The sequence below is a fragment of the Ambystoma mexicanum genome, chromosome 1q (assembly GCF_040938575.1).
Source record: "Ambystoma mexicanum isolate Mex_15411 chromosome 1q, UKY_AmexF1_1, whole genome shotgun sequence".
Classification (NCBI taxonomy): domain Eukaryota; kingdom Metazoa; phylum Chordata; class Amphibia; order Caudata; family Ambystomatidae; genus Ambystoma; species Ambystoma mexicanum.
In genome coordinates this window covers 528,876,508-528,899,000 of record NC_090922.1, presented here as the reverse complement: position 1 = coordinate 528,899,000, position 22,493 = coordinate 528,876,508, and the positions used below count along the sequence as shown (strand labels likewise).

Here is a 22,493-nt window from a genome sequence, read left to right as displayed (position 1 = left end):
AGACTTAGCACACACTAAGGTTAGTCTCTCTATGCATAACACATATAGCAGGGTGAGGCTTCGCACACAGAGGGCTGGGTCGAGGTATCTGTGCAGCATACCTGGGAGGTAAACGCTGGTTTCCACTTTAGACCCTGAACGTTCTCTTCATCATTCCATACCATCGCCTTCTAGTGGCCTTATCTGTCATAGAGATGATATATTAGGCTCATATCACCTCAATGGGTGCTTACTGCTCTATTGAATGTGGGGTTGGGTGATACAATAGTGTAACCTGATTTGCTGTAACACTTACCTCTGTCTATCTCTCTTTCTCTTTCCCCCTCTCTTGTTGTTCACCTTGCTCCCTCCTCAGCACTAGCCAGTGGTGGTAACCTACCCATTAGTGGCTTGGATAGTGGAGGGAACCTCGTCCTGGCGACCGCTACTTGCAGCCCCGGCACCCAGAGCATTGTAACCTCGCCGCTCTTCCTGAACCATGCCGGACTGCCGCTGCTCAGCACCAACCATGGGGTCAGTCTGGTGTCTGCAGCTGCTGCTGCCATGGCTGCCTCCATCTCTGCCAAATCTCCGAGCCTCTGCAGCTCCTCCAGCTCCTCCTCTTCCTCCTCCTCATCCAGTGAGGCAGCACAGACCCCGGCACCACCCGGAGCTGGTGTATCTGAGCTAGGCACTAAAGGCGAGTGAGGGCCCCGGCGGCTCCCGCCACCGTCTCTTTCTCTCTCTCCGAACCGGACGGCGCGCGTGCCAAGGGGGAAATGGAGAAACCAAAAAAAAAAACCAAGGAAATACCCATACCAAAACAGCTCAGAGCCTGCCCATCCTGCGGGCAGGAAGCTTACACCAACAATAAATACCAAAAAAGTGAAATTAACCAAACAGCAAACACCAAGAGACTCGCAGTACTGCGACCAGCGCACGAGTGCATGAAATGGAAGCCAAAAACGAAACTCCCAGTCAGAAATCAACAACTTTTATCTTTGTTTTACCACAAAAACCTTGAAAAGAAAAAAGGAAGAAAAAGCAACCTCAGCGTTTTCTTAGTTTTGTTTTTTTGGTCTGGACATTGTAAGGCTAAAAAAGAAAAAAAAGAAAAAGCAAAAGAAGATGTGAACACTTTTAAGCCAAACGGCGCTGCCAAATATCAATAGCTTCACCCAAAGGTTTTTGTACATATGTTTTTTTTAATATATATAAATATATATATATATCTCATATATATATTTGGATTTGTTTTGAGAGAATACAGTATTGATTTTATTTTCTTTTATTATATTTGTATATGTTTTCTTTTCTAGTGCCACAGTTGCTTTAAATTATTCTTTGTTTTATTTGGTTAAAAACCCAATTTTTCTCATGAAAAGGAAGGAATCTGTTTGTTTCACAGTCACCAGATTATGAAACAAAACCAGCCATCTCTTGATATTTCATTTTTCAGTTCCTTTCTTTTCCCTCGTTAGAGTTTTCACTTCCCTCTGGGAATAAAACAAAATGTGTTTTTAACTTTAATTTATTACAAGTAATATAATTTGTTTTACAAATATGTTTCTGAAGTATCATATCTCCAGTGCCTGTGAGGGGGAGTTAACGTTTGCTGGTTGTTCCAAACAAAACCAAAATGAACATGGAAAGGAAAAAAAACTAAGAACTACGAGAAAAACTGCTGCGCTAAAAAAAGCGCTAGGATGCCATCACTCTGTATACCTCCCGCAGGTGATGTTTGTATTTATTTTTCTGTTCTTATTTGTATTTTTTTTCATCGTCTTGGTGACCAGAGAAGTAGTAAACCAAAAAAGGAAAGAATCAAAGAAACTTACCAAAAACCAACACTGAGAGATCCAAATGTGCAAGAACTACGGTCAACTAGGCTTGATGTGCGATTGGTTGGAGTATCATGTAGTGAGCGATTTATCTTTCTCTGCCTACAAATACCTCATAAACAAGTTAAGAAGCCAGATGTTGTACAGAATAAAATCACGCAAGAGGGAGGGAACCTTGAACCAAAAAAAAGCAAACCAAACCAAAAAATAACCCTATAAAGGTTATGGAAGTGCCCCTCCCTCGCCGTCTGAAAAGCTTTACGTGGCTTCTTAAATGTTTTGTTTCGATATTTTTTTTTCTCCTCTAAACCAAAGTCTAGCTTTGCTGAGAAGGATGTTAGCCATGGGGTTTCCAGGAGAGTGACAACTCCAAGGGAGAATGGTTCAAAGAAAGACAAAGAAAGAGAAAGGAATGCAAAGAAAGAAAGAACTACAGAATACCACAGAAACAGAATGAAAGACCAATGTTAAGAATGAAAAGGCAAATTGGAGAACAACAGAACTAATGGTAAAGAAAGACAAGCAATGAAAAAGGGATAAACAGTAAAAAATAGAAAGAACAATGCAAAAAATGATAGAATGCTATGAAGAGCACGAACAAAAGACAAAGAAAGGGCAGCAAAGAACAAAAACAGATTGCAAAAGAAAGAAAAATAGAAAGAGCAAAGTGATGGGATTTTTGGAAAAATATGGAACAAAGGGGGACTTCGAACTTTGACATTTCTTAAAGGAGTAATGACCTCATAATAGCTATTGCGTAGATGTGTTTTAGATGTCAGGTGGTTGACAAGAAAATATACTGTGAACCGTGAAATCTCTCCAAAAAGAAAACAACCAAACCATACCAAAAAATAATAATAATATATAGATATATATATGTGAATGCCCCGGAGACTGATCCCTCCTCCCCCTAAGGCAAGACACTCAGTGAACTGACTTATCGGTGCATTTAGGTTCACGTGCTACAGATGGAGCCTATCCAGGCATGAAGGGAGGGGGGAAACTTGAGGATGAAACATGGGGTGTGGGGTGGGCAAAGGGAAGGATTCCCTTTCTGTCCTCTTGAAGACTATATCCACCCTTCCCGTCGAGTGCCATTTGGCTGGCTGATTTTGAAGGTTTGCTGCGCCTGGATGGAAGCATTTTCTGGGGAGTGGGCTTCATACCTGCCTTCTTAAAGCCCTCTTGCATTGTGCTGGGGAGGGGAAGGAATGTGGACTAAAGACCTCTGGTTTTGATTTCCTGTGCATACCATGCTGCCACTACCACCTGCCTAAACCCTAATGTTTGACATAGGGATTGCCAAAAGACGGTGGTGGGGAGGTAGACGGATGTGCAGGGTATCCGGGTGTTGACAAGAAGGAGGGCAGGGGGGCCAAGAAGATGCCACACCACTCACTACTGAAGCAGATCCGCCTGGAATGTTAGTGTTAAATCATGTGTTTTAAAGAGAGCGAGCTCCCAAGTGTGCACTCTATTCCCTGCTTGGAGAGTGTGAGGGCAAGTGCGTGCTCTTACCCTCGATTTAGAGCGAGAGAGTCTGCACTCTGCTCCTCTCTGTAGAGAAAATGAGTGTGCACTCTTCACTGTTCATGGGGCAAGTGAACTGTGCTCTTTTGATGAGTGTGAATTCTGCTCTTTTGCTTACTGTTAAAAGAAAAATGAGAAAAAAAAATATATTGATTCTAGACCAAAAATATGACCATCTCCCCCTTTTAACAGAGTGGGGCCAGCGCCCAGGCTGATACATAATTGACGGGCAGGGTGGGTGCAGGGCGAGGGAAGGCTGTTTTGTGGTGGAGGCCATTGCCTACATTTTGTGGGATGGGTTCCTAATTTTCCCTAAATATTGAATGTACCCACTGACCTTTATATTGTTTCATTCCATATAAATACGTCTTGGGCTGGCCTTACACACAGGAAGCACAGACCCCCATCTCCCATCCTCTTCCTCAATTCCCATTTATGCCAAATTCTTTTTCATCAATATAAACAGACTTTTGGCATCTGCATGTCTTTTGAAATTTATATCCACCCCGCTCCTACAGGAATACTTCCAAATCCCCTTTCCGCCCGAGGACAAAATGTCACTGGGTGCCATGAAGGTGACCAAAACTGCAGCTTTTTTAAGTGCTGTCAGTCAAGAAATGTCTCACTAGCGTTATCCTGCACACGTGTTGTTCATCTCAAACATAGTTTCCAAATTGTCGTTTCTTTCCGTCTTCCTTTCTCTGCCTATCTTGCCCCGTACCAATTCTGCCTTCCCTCCTCTTGAAAGAGCTTTAAGCAGCTATTAAACCAAATATTTGAAGGTGACCCTTTCACGCTGGGTCTGGCTTCTTGGCCAGGTTGCTATTCTGCTACTGGGGCTCTTTCCTACGGCCTGGCTTCATCCACCGGTCTCTGCTCTGCTGCTGGGTTCTGTGTTCCCACTGTGACCACTCACCACCAGGGTTTTGGAGATAGCCTGTTAAATACCTCAGATTATAGTGATAAACCAAAAAATGAATTTACATGCATTAACGGAATGCGTCCGCTGGGCAGCCCTCGCAGCAGTGTCGGAGGTGGTCAATGTGCAGGTAGCCATTAAAGGTGGGCAGGGAGTAGCCGCGCATTGTTTATTTTTGCCAGAACTAGGTGCCGTACTGCTGTGAATCAATGTGCAGAGTCCAGCTCGTTGCCACAGGGTGATTAATGTGTCCATACCCCGCCCCACAATGACAAGTTTTAATGACCAAGCAAGAAATACTAGCAAAGGGAACCAGAGGTGACCTTTTCCCTGAACAAGGTTCATAAAGAGTTGGCTGGGACCAAAACCCTTTTGCGTGGATGATTCCAACACCCGCTAAGGTACAGTGACAACTGAATATAAATAGAGACTGAGTATTAAATGTGCCGACAGGGCGTTTTAAGGGACCCTACCCGTTCTAGACATTGCCTGTAGTTAAACACCAGTGTCCAGGCTAATCAAATTCCAATGTGATCCTACTGAGGAAGTATTGCAAAGATTCCTTGATTATCTGGAAGGATAGATACAGAAAAGAGACACCAGAAGAAAATTATATTCTTGTCCCCAGATTCTGAAGTGGCATATGCTGGACGCACCTCTAGGGGTTAAGTCACGCACGGTGCTCTAGACATGACAAGCAACAACCAAACAAGCCTCCGACACGCTGCGATCTGCCTGTGCTGATGCACCACTACTGTATGTTCCCCAATCTCCCCGCGGCCCCCTCATCACACATGGAAGCATTGCAGCCTCCCTGACCTTTCTTGACTTAGGGGCCTTCCCTCGTCGGAAATGATGAAGAAAATGCGTGGGATTGGGGGCGCTAGGAGAGACCAAATGTACATTATACTTGCCAAAGGTAGAGACATAGAAACAGTCCTTTAGTTTTTAGAATGTTTGCTGTTCTATACTTTCATTATTTTTGGATCGAGCAGAACCGACGAATAATGTAACTAGTAAAACAAAAAGAAATAGGTTAATATTTTCTTTTTTTAATTGTCTGTAAAACTACACCAAAGACAAGTCCAGGGGAATTTGCTAATGCCAGCAACTCCTAACCTCTCATTCTCCTTCCACTTCCTTCTAGGAATAGGGCCCTGATGATGGATTATATAATCTTATCCCTTCCTGTTGTGTGGCAATGCCCTATTAACTACCTATATGCTGGCCTGACCTGTGTATCATAGTTCTTGGGGGTACCTACATTGCTTCTCTAGAAGCCCATATACAGTATGTGATGTCATTGTAAAGCAGATGTTTTGGGTGGGAGCTGAGAGGAAGGGGTGCATAGTGTGCCCTTAGTGTAATCTCAGAAAGCTGAAAAGCTGTACATTGGGTGGGTAGTGGTTACTGTATAAGGTTCACTCCCAAAACTCAAGTCTGGTGTCCTTTAAAAACGGATGGTTTTGCTGCACAACACTGGCACGAATTATTTGGAATTGTTTTAAGCGAATGTATCACTCTGCTGTCTTTTGCCTATGTCTTTCGCCTATGTCTTTCATTTCTGTGTAACAGGCGCTTGCATTTTTTCACTAACCTACGTTGAGAAATAGTAGCATTCGAGGGTTTGGGCAAGTAAGATCTGTGTAATGTGCAGGATAGCCTTGTTGTTGGCAGTGTGAAAATGTACAATCTGTGTAAGGGGAACAATAGCTTTGCTGGCTAGCGCCTCGCCATATAAAATGTGTGAAACCTGAGAGAAATGGCTCTATTGTCAGAGGCCTGAATCTGGGTGACATGTGGTTCCTGAAGGTGGCTTTGCTCTGTAATGTCTGAACCTGCAAGATCTCCACAACCCGAGGACTGCCTACTTTTTAGACTGTAATATTCCTGTGCGCATGGGGGGCTCTGTTTCACGACACTACAAATTCTAGTACCTGTGTAGCTACAAAGAGTTGTTATCACTGTTAGAAAATCTTCCCTTACATTTGTATAAACTGAGTTGTGTCGCCTCTGCGATTCCCTGCATGTTTATGGCAACCAATGATACCTGAGAAGGTAAAAAAAGAACAGGTCAAACGCGTTTGTTAGTCAACCTCCTTCGAGCTAAAGACTTGCAGAGCATGTCTCAACCCAAGAGTTGCATCCCTATGAAGCCAGAAAAATCTTTGTGGTTGCACTGCATCCAGTTGCATCCTGCTAATGTACATCCTGCTAATACAGGTGTTGCTTAGTACCAGGTACGTGTGAGGAATACAGCCTATCTTCGTGGTGCTGCCTTCAGTGTGCCATTGCTATGCAGTCCACCATTGGTTAAGGGGTACTGGGTGGCGTGAGCATAGAACAGAATCTCATATTCTCATATTTTCAATTGGAATCACCAGCGATAGGTGCAGAGGCTAAGGGCAAAACTAGCCATCCTGGAATGGAATAATGTGGCAGCCTCCAACAGGAGAAATAGTAAAGAGTTTGACAGAAAATGTAGGAAAAGGGTAGGATTTTCCAATTTGTGGACTGATATGGGGACAGGAAGCAGTGGGAACCCAGAATAGGGATTTGTGATGATATTTCTTCCACATTTTTGTGTGGAACCATTTTACACATGACGTTTCTTTCTTCCGGGGTGCTATCTGTCTGCTTAGCTTTTCCAGAAGGAAAGAGATCCTTTTCTCTTTCCCCATATGGACTGCTCGACTCTGAAAAGTGTTTGCTTTGGGTCGTGCTCTGCAGGCTTAAAACTGTTTTCAGTTGTCAGACAAGAAAAACATTCAGTACGTGCCCTGAGTTCATTACACACAGACCACATTTTAGTTGTGCTCTCATTGCTTGTACATTTATGGCTATGTGACATAGTGTGTGGACACAATGCCACCAGAGGTGATTCCCCCCTCTGCTTGACACAAAAACGAAGTTGATGGGAATGATTATCATTACTTAAGAAGAATGCCAGAAAGTTTTGGATCCACTAAATGTTTCTGAAGCAAAGGGAAGTCATAAAACTGCCAAGCACAGATCATCTCGAGAAGTCATCAACTCTTAAGTTTTGCATTTAAACAAGGCAAGACAGGGGTTCTTGGTATGTAGGAGACAGTGAGAGCGAGGAAGCATATTTAAATGTAGTGCAAATGCATTTAAGTGTTGACTGCTAACCTTTTGAGAAATGCAGACCAGTTGTCTCGTTGGTGAAAAACCACTTGTTTGGACATCATGTTTCCGATGGACACGTTGGCCAAGTTCCCCTTAGCCTGTCATATTTTTTTTAAACTTGGGATTCTCCCTGTTGGCCTTCTACTTTATCTTTGTGCTACTTAGATATTCCCTGTTATCTCCATTCCCTGTGAAGTTCATGTGGTAGGAGGTTTGGTGCGTGATTTTCATCTACAAGCATGTCCACTTTTACTTGCTTGTAGAGTTCCACCTTCCCAGCATTTCCAGTCCCACTGGCTGTATGTGCTTTCCAGGACACTCACACAAAGTAATATGCATTCCTGGAGTAGTTGTACTGAACATATCAAAGTCTTTGAAGCGTGCACCTGGAAACTGTTACAATTCTAAGCTTTCAAGTTTGATGTGTATTGAAACTGAACACATTAACAACATTTTGGTACTCATGAAGGCATGTTACAGCTGGAAGGCTAACCGTAAGAAAAGTAGAGATGCAGGTGTGGCCCAGACATCCCAAACATCTGAGCTTTATCATAAAAATGGTGTGCCTGAGCTGAGAATGTTTCTGCAAACAACCCTTTTTGGTAGAATTAACCATTCTACCTGGCCAAAATCCGGTTACTTTAGTCTCCCCCCCTTTGAAAATTAATGTTCTCCAATGTGTCGCAGCACAAAAGTGAAAGATTCCTCTCCAGTATTGCAGATCTCAATATTCGGCAGAGGTAGCTTTTGTGTGAGCGGTGAATGTGTAAGGCAGCCAGTGCAACATGTTACCATGGAACAAGGTCTTTATCTAGGTTAATAGATTATTTTTACTTGGTTGCCTTGACCTTTTCACTGTTCTTGTAGTTCATTTGCCTCATTAGAAAGGTAATACAGCCACAAAGGACTTTCCATTGTGCTGAGCTACTTGCTACTCAGTTGTACCCAGATGGTGATTTGGTAACCTAAACTTTGCAAAGACCATGAACCCTCACACCACTGATGATAGTGAAAACCGTTTCCAATTGGTGGTTTAGAAGCACCTCCTGAAGAAGATTTTTGGCTTGGATAAGTTGAAGGCTATGACTAGCTCCTGATTTGACGGATCTCTCTAACCAGAAGTGCTGTAAATGCAAAGGAATTGACTGCAAACTTGGTAAGAGAGACAACAGGAACTGATGACTCAATTCTGCAATTTCAAGAACTGCTTTTGACCTGCAGGCCTTGTGGGTTACACCTCATCTTCGCCTCTATCCCAAAAAAAGAAAGAAAAGTCCAGATATCTCCTTAGTTTAAATTCCACGTTCAGAGAACTCCAGTTATAGGGGCATCGATTCAAGGCTATTTTGATCACCAATTCACTTTCACTGAAGTGCAGGAGATTTCATGAAACATCTAACACTGTGGTTGAAAAAGCAGGATGTGTCTCTTCCAGATTGAATATGCATTTATGAATTGAGGCACAGCATTGAAGCTCTGGCACATAGGATAATTTGAGTTATATGCACCTCAAACCACATTGCAGGAAGTCCAGAGAAGAGAGGTACTATTTGATCAACTTTGTCTTCTTGGGGGTTACATTTTGAGTTTCCATGGGCTCTCAATTACATAGTTTCTTTGTATCAGATGAGGGCATGAACTTCATGTTTTGATGTCAAGATTCATCTTACCTCCCTTGGACTTTGTTTTCTTTAAATAATTTCTGTTTCTGGTCTCATGAATCTTACAGTTTTCCATCCAGTGAATTTCAATGTTTCCACTGAGGGTCTTTCTGTGTTTGCACGCAAGGACCTCCTACATCTGAGCACATGTGCTTCTTGTTATTTGTGTTTGTGTTGAAGGACTTCTTATGTTTATGTCCAGGCACATTCTCTTCATTCTCTTATAAACTCTCCCCCTTACTGTGCTTATGCCAAAGGACATCCTATATTTTCCCTCTAAAACTTCCTGATTAACCCCCACAGATTTTTCTATATTCGTGTGTAGGGACGCCCTGAGTTTACGCATAGGTTTCTACTATGTTTATGTTCTGGAGCTTCCTGTGTTCATGCCTAATGATGTGTGTTTAGGCCGTGGTTGTCTCAGACATTACACAAAGTAACTGCCTGTGTTTAGAAGCAGGGTCTTCCTGTGTCTATGCACATTGACTTCCTCTGGTTACAGCTGGGACTTTCCTCTGCTCTCATTCACTGAATATAGGTTACCCGTTCAAGAACCAGAGCCATTGTGGGGCCTTGTCCTTTTGCGTGTCTGTTGTAAAACTTGAATGCCGGGAGCCGTTTCCATACCTGTCTGAGGGAACCCAAGAAATACCAAAGTAGCATCCTCATAACCTCTCAGACTGGGAATAGTGAGACTTTTAGGCCTTCTAGCTAAACACATCACACAGGGAATGTTCATTATTTCTGCAGTTTGTTTGTTGTGGGGATGGGATGGGCTGTAGTTGTTTTTTAATCAAAGGCCACTTTGGTGATTTATAGTGTGCAGTTAGCAGAAACTAGCTTATGAGTGGAAAAGAAATATTGATTGTCCATCCGATCTTACAGTTTGCCAGCATTTGTATTCCTTTATGAGGGTTCAACCTTACCCATCACCCATATCTCTAGAGCAAAGGAAAGAGCTTATAAGTAGCAGTGGTGGAAAACGGTCTGACACCAGACATTTCAGCTTCTCCCTTCCCCATACCCTTGTTCAGCGCAGAACCACCATTTTACTTAAAACAGCTTCAATCCAAAGGAAAACTCACAGACAAAGAAGTATACAAGAGGAAATAAAAACAATTGCCGAAATAGTGGGGAAGGAAGAAAAACAAATGAAAAAAAACCAAAGACCTTCATTTAACAACACACAACTCCGCTACCTTTTTAGTGTATAATGCAGTTATCCGGCATGATGACCTCAGCAATCCAAAGCAAAGAAAATTGTATATTTTTAACTATTTGTCATTGAAATTTTAGCTTCTTGTAACTATATTGATATTATAATATTCATTACTTGTGACAACGATGTAACTGTTCTATCTCTTTGTGCTAATCCTAACCTTGTTCCATGCAAGAGAAACCCCTGGTGATAGGGCTGTGTCTTTTGTTAACCTTTGTGTTTTGTTTTGTTTTGTTTTTTTAAATCTGGGGCCAGAAGAATTGGTTTCATCCGATGGCTTTTCCAAATGCCACTGTCTGTCTTTTACACATGTTTCTGAATTTGCTCTGTGTGCTTTTATGTCAGCACAATGGGGTAGAGTGTTATGAGTAAACAACCCCTGTTAAAATAATTAAACCATTGATTTCATTTGTAAGTACACTCCATCAAATCGTTCGTTTTTAAGCTATTGCCAAGCAACCCTGGAATCATTTTAAATTCAGTTTACACATGGATCTCCACCAGCCCTCGATTTGAATAAATTGCGTTGCAACGTGTCAAATGGATGTCTGGTTTTGAAAGCTGGCTATATCTATTTATGCTTAGGTGACCATTTAGGTAGAAAGAGAATTAAATGGAAGATAAATCCTGCTTGGCTTATTCATCCTACCTGTTTGCATGCCTAATCTAGAGATACTAACCCGGCACACATTCCACCATTACTCCCACAGTAGGAAGCCAAACAAAAGTTAATTGCACAGGGTCAGGGTGCCTATGGACACCCTTTGTTTAGAAACCCAAAAGACCAGGAAGGGATGTCTCCCATTATAATTGGTCTGATGTGAAAGGGCAATTTCTGCCTTCTGATTTCAGTCATGGTCTTACTACTGGTCTTATTATTTGAGTGATCACTTCTATAAGCAAGTTTGCCATTCCTTAATTGCGCTTTCCTTACAGCTGCATGAATTTCAGGATAATTATTTCTCTTAAATGTTAGGGAACACAGATTGAAATGTGCTAAACATTGGTGGTGAAAGCTCAGAGTTCCCCACTTGGCCATTGATGAAAGTAAAGTGAGCGGAAAGTGTGAGAATAACATGAAAAGACCTTGCATATGAAATGTTAGCGCTTCAATGTATAAAGGAGACAAGAATGTACATGTGGGAGGGATTCTGCTAGCTCAATTAAATTGAATCTGTCTCAGAGGCAGCCTGCTGCGTGACATATGACTGGCTCTTCTACAGCCACACCAGCCTTACAGAGGCAGCAATTGGACAGAAAAACCAACCACATTCTTTATAGGCAAGTGCACCTTTGATGCCATTCCAGTGTCTGGAGAAGATTGATAATTTTTTATCTTTAAAATGTCTAGTTTCTTCTGTATTAAAATGATAAAGGGTGGTGTAAATTGCCTTCTAGAACCTTGGAATGGGGAGAAAAGAGCCAGCAGCCACTATCTTTGTGAAAGCGAAGATCTACCAGTGAACCTGTGTTTATAAATCAGCTTGAACTCAACATGCCTAGAAACGGTTTGCTATTCAGAGAGAAGTGGTGTGGTTAGGGGTAAGGAAAGAAACAGAAACACTGCGTGAAAGACAAATGATGAGGGAAAGGGTGCAGAGTTCCATCTGTGCCTGGAAAGGTAGGCCCTCTGATGGAAGGAGGGAGAAAGAAGGCAACTTCTTTGACTGTTGGGAGCTGTTAACGTAGCTCATTGTGAATCTGATGCCTTCTGGGTTAATATGTCCCAGTGTAAACTTGTTTTAGCACTGGCATTTTCGTCAAAGGATTCATCAGTAACTTGGGTAGCCCTCACCCTCTGCCGCCATACCCATCTTATCTAGCTCACACACTCACTTCAGTACTTAGATAACATTCAGAGACACACCCTTAGCATCATTTTGCTCCCTTCACTCCACCTGCTCTGTCATCGCACTCAATTATGTGTAGATGATTACAGTGGTGCGGGTGAGGGGTGCCCATAGGTTGCAAGTGACTTCAAGGATTAATGTTTGTATGCATTATGTGGTATGTCAGCTCTGATCCTTGTATGGCATTCTTGGAAGGAAATCCCAACCATCAGGTAAAATTCAGTGCTATACTTAACAATCTGTGTCAGGACAATAGCCAAAAATAACAAGATGGCCCCTGAGTTCTGGGACATTTTTCCCTAGCAAGTATCTGAGAAGGTCCCAATTCTTTATAATAGTCTGCTGGCAAGTGTCTAAGAAGATCTAAGCATTTTGGGACAAAATCAGGGTGAGATTAGCTGTAGAGTTGCCGAGCCTTCACCAGTAGGCCAAAATATGGCTTCAGGGAAGGACATGTCTGTTATATCCACTTTATTGTCTTGCTTATCGTTTCCCATTTTGTGATTTGCCCCCTTAACATGAGATGGGCTCTGGGAAGGTCCTGCATTGGGTACATATTTTAAAACCTAGGACAACCCATGTCATATTTGTTTTTACGGTTTCCAAGTGATTATGACTGTCCCAGAACAATCAGTCTCAAGACCAGGAGCAAGTTTACAAAATGTAAAATAAAAAAACTGCATTAGACAGGAACTGAAAAGCTACAAGTGTTTGCACAATTTGTGACTCGACCTGCTAATTTCCCCATCATTGTGCATAGTGCCTGCTCTTCTCTGGGTTAACAAAAGTGTTAACCCAGCTATGCATTTCGTCCTTTACAGCGTTCATGTTCTTTTGTTTGAATTTCTCCCATCTCACCTGTCTGTCACATCTTAGCTGTACCTCTGCCACATCTGTCCTGTCTCTCACAATTGTCTCTTACATCTCCCACCTTTCTAGGGCCATGTTGAGAGCAGTAAAAGCTCCCATGCTCCCCACTATCTCACATGCCTGATTATTGATTACTTTCATGCTGAGCAAGTTTTCTTTACCCGTTTCCACATTCCTGGCTATGACTTGCTCCCCAACATATACACCTTTCGTTTCTCAGCAGTAGTGATACCCTGAAAGGAAAAGTGGCAGCGCTCTGGGCAACCCCAGCCCTATCAATAACTCTATTTATAATCCTAACCTTAAACCTAACCTTTTTCTAACACTATTCAGTGCAGAACCTGGGGCAGGTAAGAATTCTACACAGACCGGTTTGAAGAGCACATATGCATCCTGGCGCTAGTGATTTCTTTCCATTAATTTTGTGATAAAAAAATCTTTCCAAAAAAGGGTTCTAATGATACTCAACTGTTGATTCCCTTGACATCTCTACTAGGCAAACTGTGTTTGACATCTATTTAGCATTTGTAAAGGTGAGTTTATGGGAAGGAATAGGAAAAAGTGTTAATGTTGCCTAATTAAAAAACATCTCAAAAGGGGACCAAACTACCACAAATGATCACCTGATGACATTTTCCTTATCTGGTGCCACACTTTAGTAAAGGCATATATTTTAGATCATGCAAATGCTTAAAAGGTGTTTAAGCTCGACATCAGATCTTGTGGGAGCAAAATAAAAGGGCATTCCAGACGTGCAGTTTGAGGGAGACTCAGCACTACTGGGCTTCCACACACTGCTTGAAAGAATACCTCTCCCAAAAGTTATACTGGCACTGTCAGCCATGGATCAGAAATTAAATAAATAACCGTCTTGTCCCATTATCTCCGGGAACAAAGACATTTGATTTCAAGCTGAAAATAAGCCATCTTTGGCCCATGATTTAAAAAAATCTTCCAGTTCCACTTGCTCCATTTTATAAATCTCAAGAGCATGAATCATGTCTGGAATTCATGGTGGGTAATGGAATAATTAATTTTTACAGAAATGCTATGCTGCCCACCCAGCTTGGAACCCCCTGGTATGTCTTCATGCAGGGGGTGTTTGATCCTCATATTTATTTCCTCTCCTCTTTTGTTGCCCGCCCTCCCGAGACATTTTCCATTCCCCTTCTTGAGTTGTGTCGTCCCCACGTCGGTCCCCCTTCTCTTGTGGTAGCGGGTTTAGCGTGTCAGTGAACTGACTGCGATTTTTGCCTGTTCATTGTACAGTGTTGCTTCTTTTAAGGAACCATTTTTGTAACTTGAGTGTTTCACCCATCTGAATAAAACTGTACAGAGAAGCCGTTTTGTGCCTCCAGTGTGTTACTGTTCTCCGGTTTTATCTCTGGGTGTGATGGAGACTATGCAAGAATAAGAGCGAAAGTATGAGAAAAGCAGGTGTAGAATCAGGATTGGCAGTAGGAGTATGAATGGTTGTAGGTGGGAGTGGGTGTTCTAGGGAGTGTGGCTATAGGAGGGAGTGAGGATGTAGAGGGGAGTGTGGATGTTTGAAGGAATGTGGATCTAAAATGAATTTCAAGTATTAAAAGGGGAGCCTTTGCTGGGGTGTCAGCATAGGAATGACGGAAAGGGAGGAAGAGGGAGAGTGTTTGTGTGTGTGCACACTCACGCAAGCATGGGATGCAGGTGAAGGAGGGAGTATGAGACTAAGCGACTGTTGGATTGTGGTGACGTTCCTATGAAAGCCCTTAGGTTCAAGGCACATATGGCACCCCATCACTTGGAAACATTACAAATTGAAACCTATGAATTGTAGATACTCATAGGCTATGATTGAGTAAAGACAGATGCAAGGTAAGTCAGAAAATAAGCAGTGCCACATAGCAATTTGCTATGTAATTCTAAAGGTGTGCTAATTAAATTGACATTTGTGTAGTACAACTGGCAATTTAAATTACCCTGGTCAATAAAAACACAGCTCACCCTGTACTCCCCTCTTTCCCTCAAGTCTCTCCCCACACTCTCTTCTCTGTTCACCGCAAGTTCAGAAGGGTTTATTGAGAGAGGGTGCAGCAGTAATCATCTCCTACATTCTTACAAGTGTGAAAGGCCTGTCTGGGAGTCCTAACCAAGAAAAATGATTGATTTGTCAAATAAATACAACCCACAAGTAATCTGGATTATACTTTTACTAAGCTAACCATATTCTATTTGACAAAGACCAGTACGTGTTAACTTTATTTTTTTAAAGACAGCCCTACATCTCCATTTATAAAAAATTAAGTTGTTGCATAATTACATTATTTCTACTCAAAAACACTGTATTGTCTCCATGTTTGTCAGTAAAATGTAGGTTAGTGTATCTAAATCTCATTGAGTCAATTATATTTCATTTTGTAGAGGAAGGTCCATCATATTGACAAGTGAACACATTTGAAAATTAATATGATCACACAGGCAAATGCTTTTGATGTCAAAACGAGTTCTATGACCTGCTGGTTGCATGCATCTGTGCAACTGATACTCAACCCATGAGCTGATTCCAAATTCCTTGACATTGTAGCTTATCACCCTGTTGCTTTATATGAGAACCCCTCAAAGTGAGCTGTCCGCAAACTACAATATCCCATCAAGTATGCACAGTTCTCTGTGTGCTGCACCATCCACTATGCTTAGTCTCTTACTTTCTTTCCTCTTACATAATGAATGCACACTAACTAGATGTTCACGCAAAGTAGTGACCAATAGTTCCACCGAGTCTATACATCTACATACTTACTTAGCAGTACCATACACAGTAGCTAGTCTCCTGAGCTCGCTTTGCTCTACAATTGTGATTGCATTATAAATTAGCAGCCAGGGGAGAGATCTGGCAATAAGGAGGCCCAGAAACAAAAGCGGAATCTGCAAATAGCTGCCCACATTTCATGCCCGCCCAATGCGCCTCTCTCTGCCCGCGCTTCATTTTGTCCTTGAAGATGGCACCCCAGGCGGAGTTCGACCCCCCCTCCTTACCTCACCACAGCCCCCTAGAGAGCCCCCAACCCACTCACCTGGGCACCGCCTGGCACACCTCCACATCCTGGAAATACTTGCAATCGTTGACATATATGTAATTTCTTTTTAAGGAAAGCGTGGATTGCACAAAGCTTGGTTACCTAAAAACAAAAAGTATCAACATCCCAGATGGTGGCTTTGAATGCTAATAGCGATAAATACTGCTTTTTGGACATGAACGGCTGGAATTCTGCGCTTGGGCAAACCTCATTCGAGCTTGAGGGACATTACCGGCCCTGGCCTCCCCTGAAAGTGATATTTTACGCTATATTGAAAACAGTTGATATCACCGGCAGGCAAGATCCATCTTGTCCACCTGAAGTTGACAATTACCCTGTCTGCCGCAACACCATACTACGTACTTTGTCCCCAGCTACGACTTGCCTTTACCATTGTGAATGATTTGATTTATGGCACTTCTGGGGCAAGCATGCCGTATACAGGACATTGCCCTGTGCAAAACAGAGTGCGCCCAGCTGCATTTATTTGTGTCCATTCATGCAGGTAACCTTTACATTTTACAGGCACTCGGTTCACTAATGTCCTACTTAAGAAGTACACCAAAATTCTGTATTGTTGTTAATTTGTGTCTTGGATACGAATAATGTCTGGTGACATTAAACATGTAAATAAAAAATAGCTAATCAAATAATTGTGTTTGCTGCTTAGCAATTTCTTTTTTTTAAAACATATTTTTATTAGGTTTTCAACCTGCCACAGGGCAGAACAAATTAAACACCCCTTTCTCCTCCCTCACTACCATCCGGAAGGCGTTGCTGAGTGTCTTTAGTCTTTTGGCATGTGGCCATGTTGCATCTTAGTTAAGCATATTGATAGACACATTTTTTGTACCTGTTTGTGCCGTAAGATAAGTCTTGAACGAGGTTAGTTCCCTAGTTGCTGCATGTCTGATCCGTGGGGACTGTAGCCAGTGGTGTAGCTGTTCATATTTGTATCTGTCTTGTTGTCAGGCCCAGCTGTGCCTCACATTCTTGGAAGGATCTGATTTCATGTGCTTGATACATGTCCCTTACCTTAGTGCATCACGCCTTCTCCCACTTCCCGTATACCACCTTTTCCATCCCTGAGGGGAATTCTGGATTGCCAAACCTTGCGATGAAGGGGGCTGGGTCTTTTGTTAATGTTTCCTATTTTATTGCTTTATCCCAAAAGTCTAAAGTCGCTTTCATCACCGCACTGATTTGAAGGTTCGGGTGTCTGTGTTGTTTCCCTTTCCATAGGAGTTCGCCAAGGTGGGAGGTTACTACCGCTCTGTCTTGGGTAGCCCAGATTTTCGGTGATGACCCCGGGATCCATTCTTTGAGTACCCATAATTGGATGGCCTTGTAATACTTGCGAAAGTGTGGGAGGGCGCAGCCTCCTTTCTGTTTTGGCGCGGTGAGGACTGCTCTTACCACTTGGGGGTGGGGGGCTTTTTCCCCCATATGTAGGCCATTATTACTTTGGAAAGGGCTTTGAAAATGTTTCTGGGATTTTAATCGGGATTGCTTGGAAGGAGTAAAATAATCGAGGGAGGACAGTAATTTTTACCACCGCGATCCAGCGCCACCATGAGACAGACATGGGATTCCAGCATTTTACATCCCGTTTAATTTTCTCCAGCCGTTGGGGAAAGTTCTCTTTATATAGTTTATCTATTCTATGCGTCAGTGTAATTTCAAGGTATTTCACTCCTTTGTCTGCCACCTTCAGCTGTAGCACTGAGGCCTGTGGTAGTATCGCTCCCCTGTTTCCCGCCAATATTAGTATTTCTGATTTTTGTCTGTTAATCTTTAATCCCGACAGTGTCCTGAATGTTTCAATCTCCTGTAGGAGGAGCGGAAGTGTCCTTTCCGTGTCCCCCAGACCCACAAGCATATCGTCCGCATATGCTGCCACCTTATGTGAACAGCCTGTCATGTCTATGCCCTTTAGGGTTGAGGTGCCCCTTATCCGCTTCAGAAGTGGTTCCAAGAATATTGCATATAGCAACAGAGGGGCACCCCTGCTTCGTTCCTCTCTCTACCATAACCTTGGCTGAGAGTTCCCCGTTTAATGCTATGCGACTACTGGGGAGACATAGTTGGCACGTATCATGTTGATGAATGGTTCCCCCATCCCCATCTTCCCTCGAATGCAGAACAGGAAAGACCATTCGACCTGGTTGAAAGACTTCTCGGCGTCGAGTGCTAGAAGGACGGCTGGAGTGTGGGTGATCCCTATTTTTTCTACCAGGTGAATTATTCTACGTATATTATCCTGTGTCTGTCTGTTGGGAACACATTCTGACTGATCCTGGTGTATAAGGTTCGGGAGGACCTGAGAGAGTCTGTTAGACAGTATTTTTGTGTATAGTTTGGCATCTATATTTATCAATGCAATTGGACGATATGAGCCGCGTTGCTCTGGGTTTTTCCTTGGTTTGTGAAAGACTAACACTTTTACCTCATTCATTATCGGAGTAATGTTCCCCTTTTCCTTGAAGAAGTTGAATAGTGGCGTTAATATTGGGGCTAGGATATCTGAATATGTTTTATAGAAAAGTGCTGTGAAGCTGTCCGGCCCAGGGGCTTTGTTCTTGGGGAGTTCCTGTATTACTTTCTTTACCTCTTCTTCTGTTATATCCGCGTCTAACTCTTGCTTTTCCTCTTCCAAGATGGTCGGGAGGGAAATGGCGTTTAGATATGTGACTTGGTCCTGCCCGTTGGGGTGGTCTGAGGTGTATAAATTCTGGTAGAATTCTTTAAATGTACTCCCAATGTCTGTGGACCGGGTCTGTGTTTCCCCTTTGCCATCTATCAGCCCCTTTACTGTTTGTCTATTTAGTTTGGCTTTTAGCTGCCTTGTCAGGAGTTTGTCTGCTTTGTTCACCTTGATATAATACCAATGTTTCAGGTGTAGTAGGTTTTTCTCTGCCCTTTTGGAGCGGATGGTTTCTAGTTGGCCCTGGACATATCTCAGTGCCTTCTTTAATTTGGATTTGGATGTTGGGTTCTGCACTATCTCTTTTTGTATATCTATCAGTTTCCCTTCTAGCTCCGTTTCCCATTGGCAGTGCTGCTTGTCTCTCATTACTTTGAGTGCTATGAGCTGCCCCCTAGTTACTACCTTGGAGGCCTAATGGTTATTTTGTGAAAAATATTCTATAATGCCTGTCCTAGCCATGTTCCCCAGGACCGGGTCTTGGATGTTCTCCACTGGAAGCTTCCATTGCCAGAGGCCTGCCCATTTTTGGGAAATGGTGATTTCCACCCATAGCGGGATGTGGTCGGAGAGAGAAATCGCTCAGATTTCCGCATGTTGCATTTTCCCTAGGAGCCCAGTCGAGACCCAAATATAATCGATTCGGGACATTGTGTTGTGGATGTATGAAAAATGTGTGTATCCCGGAAGTTGCCCATTAGTGTCCCTCCAGATGTCTTTTAAAGACAGTGGGCCTCATTACGACCCTGGCGGTAGGGGGTTAACGGTGCCGGTAGAGCTGCCGGCGCCGTTAACCCCCGTACTGCCTCATTACGAGGACCGCTCGCAGGACCCACTCACTACGCCCACCTGGTTTTACCATACGTCCTTAGCGGGTCCCGCGAGCGGCCCAGCATGCCAACAACGGGCCCGTCATTAACGGGCCCATTGTTAGCATGCTCCCCATTCCCATTGATCCCTATGGGGGCTCAAATGGGAATGGGGATGGACCGGGTCCAGGTTCCTTGAATGGGGAAATACCCATTCAGGGAACCCGGATCCGGGTTTGGGGGTCACTACAAGAAGGGCATGGCTACTTCCAAACTTGTAATGAGGCCCAGTGACTCCATTTTCACCCATAGCGCTTTTTATGGTGTTCCCTGTACCTGTGCTCTGGCGCCCGATCTGTCCACGGTGTGGTGCCATGCGAGGTTGAGATCCCCTCCCAGTATTATCTTGCCTGTGGCAAAGCTTTCCAGCCTACTCAGTGTGTCCCCGAGGAAGCCATCCTGCCCTGTATTTGGGCGTAGAAAGCCCCCAGAGTGAGGGGGTATCCCTCTAAAAGTGTGTTTGCAAATTCCCGTGTTTGAAAGAAAAATTAAAGGCACAATTACAAAAAATATAGTACCAGTTCTGAGGGCTCCCCTCTACAGCAGTATTGTCTGCACATGATAATCAATGTCACCAATGTGACGGAATCACCCTTTGCACGTTTAAAAGAGCCACTGGGATAACCAAGCCCCTACCTGCAACAGTCAAATGATCCTTGCAATTGGTTTAATCCTCAATGTGCTCTGCTGCCATCCTGATGTACCACAGAAATGTGTGTGTTATGATCCTGACACAACTTAACTGGCCCAATCAAGAGGCAAACATATGTAGAGGTATGGCAAATCAAAACATTTAGATTCCAAAAAGATAGCACCGGCACCAGGGATAAATACCATATGGTACACATAATACATTTGTCCAGGGAATTTGCAGTTAAAGAAATGATGGTTGAACCTGAGCATCAACACAATGAAGCTAAAACATGAAACAAAGACAAGAGAAACGCACTAAATAGCTGAAAATGGGTCAACGTCAGACTGACCCGACAGAGATAATGGCGTGGGGCGTGCTCTACAAACCTTCAGTAGAATCATCTATCAACCCTGGAGACTTTGCTAAAGGAACTATATCTCCTGATGAACATAATGGATGCCCTGAATGTCAAATCAGTGGCCACACACTTTGAACGACATGGGAGGAAATGCACTATTTTTACAGTAGACATACATCAGATTGCTAGATTGGGGGGTTTGAAAGATTTTCAGTCTAAAGCATGGATGCTAACAATAACTAACACAGACCTCCAATATCACATTAGGTAAGAAAAGCCTTTTGATTTTGGGCAGCAGAAGGTCTATGAATAAGTAGCTTTCATAGAGGATTCACCCATGAGGGCAACACCATCTATGTATTAAGTTGCGCCTGTGTAGTGATGAACAGTGTGAGAAACCTGAAGGCGTCTCACCCACTAGTCCCCGGGGATCTGTCATCCAGGTGGCCAGGACACGGCCATTGTATTGTGATTGGATCCATTTCTGGGGGTTGGACCAGTGCGGGAGGATCACCTGGATGGGGGTCTTCGGGAGTGGAAGTGGGACACTGAAGGGTGAGACGCCGTATTCAATTTCTTATGACACCTTTTACTCATCCTGCTCAGTAGGATACTTAGAAACTATTCCCCCTCCCCCTTTTCCAACACAAATACTTTCTCCCACCGTAAGTGACAACGGACAAACACCAGAGCCGTTTAACTGACATGTCCCAACACAAGAATCAGGGAATTGCTGACAACTACACACACCTGACTGCCCTTTCCCTTCCTCACTAGGATAAAAGACAGAGCACGAGAGCACACTTTGAGCAAGGCCGAATGCAAGAGGAAGCCACTATTCCAGGACGGCAGTTCAAATGGAGGAAAAAGGCGCCGAGACCTGAAAGGACGACAAGGAGGGCATTGCCCTTGCCCTTTTCAATCCAGGCCGTGAAGCCGCCAATGAAAAAAACATAAAACCGGAAATTGCAGCTGGTGAGTGGTGTGAAGGATGTCAGCGGTACATGGAACCCTCCCGCACTGATAGCCAATGCGGGAAAATGCAGTTGACATTGTGGTACCGTCCTTGACTCCCAAGTCCAAAGAAACAGCAACGAGTTCAGCACAGCCAGTGAGTCAGATGAACCTGATAGTGGGACAGTCTGTGTTAGACTCAAGGTTTCAGTGGCTTTCTATAGGTCACAGATCGAATTACATTGTTATAGAAACGCTGTAAGAAACAGTACATATATTGGAGAATGGTGTTTCGGTACTAGAAATGCTATAAAAATAAGGTCTAACTGAAACTTTCAGTCACATATTCCTATATATGCACATACAATACTGCACTTAATGCAATTAATGAAATTCTAAAACTATAGCAGTTTGTTGCAGTTAGTACATTAGAAATTATACTGGCTACATTGGTACTAAGGAGTTAAGCAAAGATGAACAAGTTACTTCTTACCTTGTAACGTTCTTTCGATGGGATGTTCCTCCGACGTATTCCTCATCTTAAATATATCTCCTTCGAGCTCTGCTGGCCTCGGAAAATTTTTTCTCTCTAGAGGGCGCTGCGCGTCGACGTCCTCCGAGTCGATGTCCCTCGACAGCCGCCGTATCGACGTCGACGTCATCCTGCCTATAAAGGCCGTGCGCAGCGTCCGTTGCTCAGTTCCGTTTTGTAGCCCACAATAATACTTTCTGGACTAGACTAATCACCCTGAAGGAGCGTAAGCTGCAACAACCCGGGAAGTAGAACTGCGGGGATGGATGGGAGGGCCGATGAGGAATACGTCGGAGGAACATCCCGTCGAAAGAACGTTACAAGGTAAGAAGTAACTTGTTCTTCGAAGGGATTGTGTCCTCCGACGTAT

General features: G+C 43.4%; 1 protein-coding gene across 5 annotated transcripts in view; it reads left to right on the top strand.

Moving 5' to 3' along the window:
- Positions 1–14,356, top strand: part of POU2F2 (POU class 2 homeobox 2) — a 673,952-nt gene extending 659,596 nt beyond the window's left edge. For 4 of the 5 annotated variants that reach the window (XM_069640944.1, XM_069640945.1, XM_069640943.1 and 1 more), the window contains one exon: positions 356–14,356. In XM_069640944.1, the coding sequence (XP_069497045.1) occupies positions 356–687 (332 nt within the window). In that variant the 3' untranslated portion in view covers positions 688–14,356. The remainder of the gene's footprint in view (positions 1–355) is intronic. The other variant, XM_069640946.1, reaches the window with a different exon arrangement.
- The last annotated feature ends 8,137 nt before the right edge of the window (positions 14,357–22,493 follow it).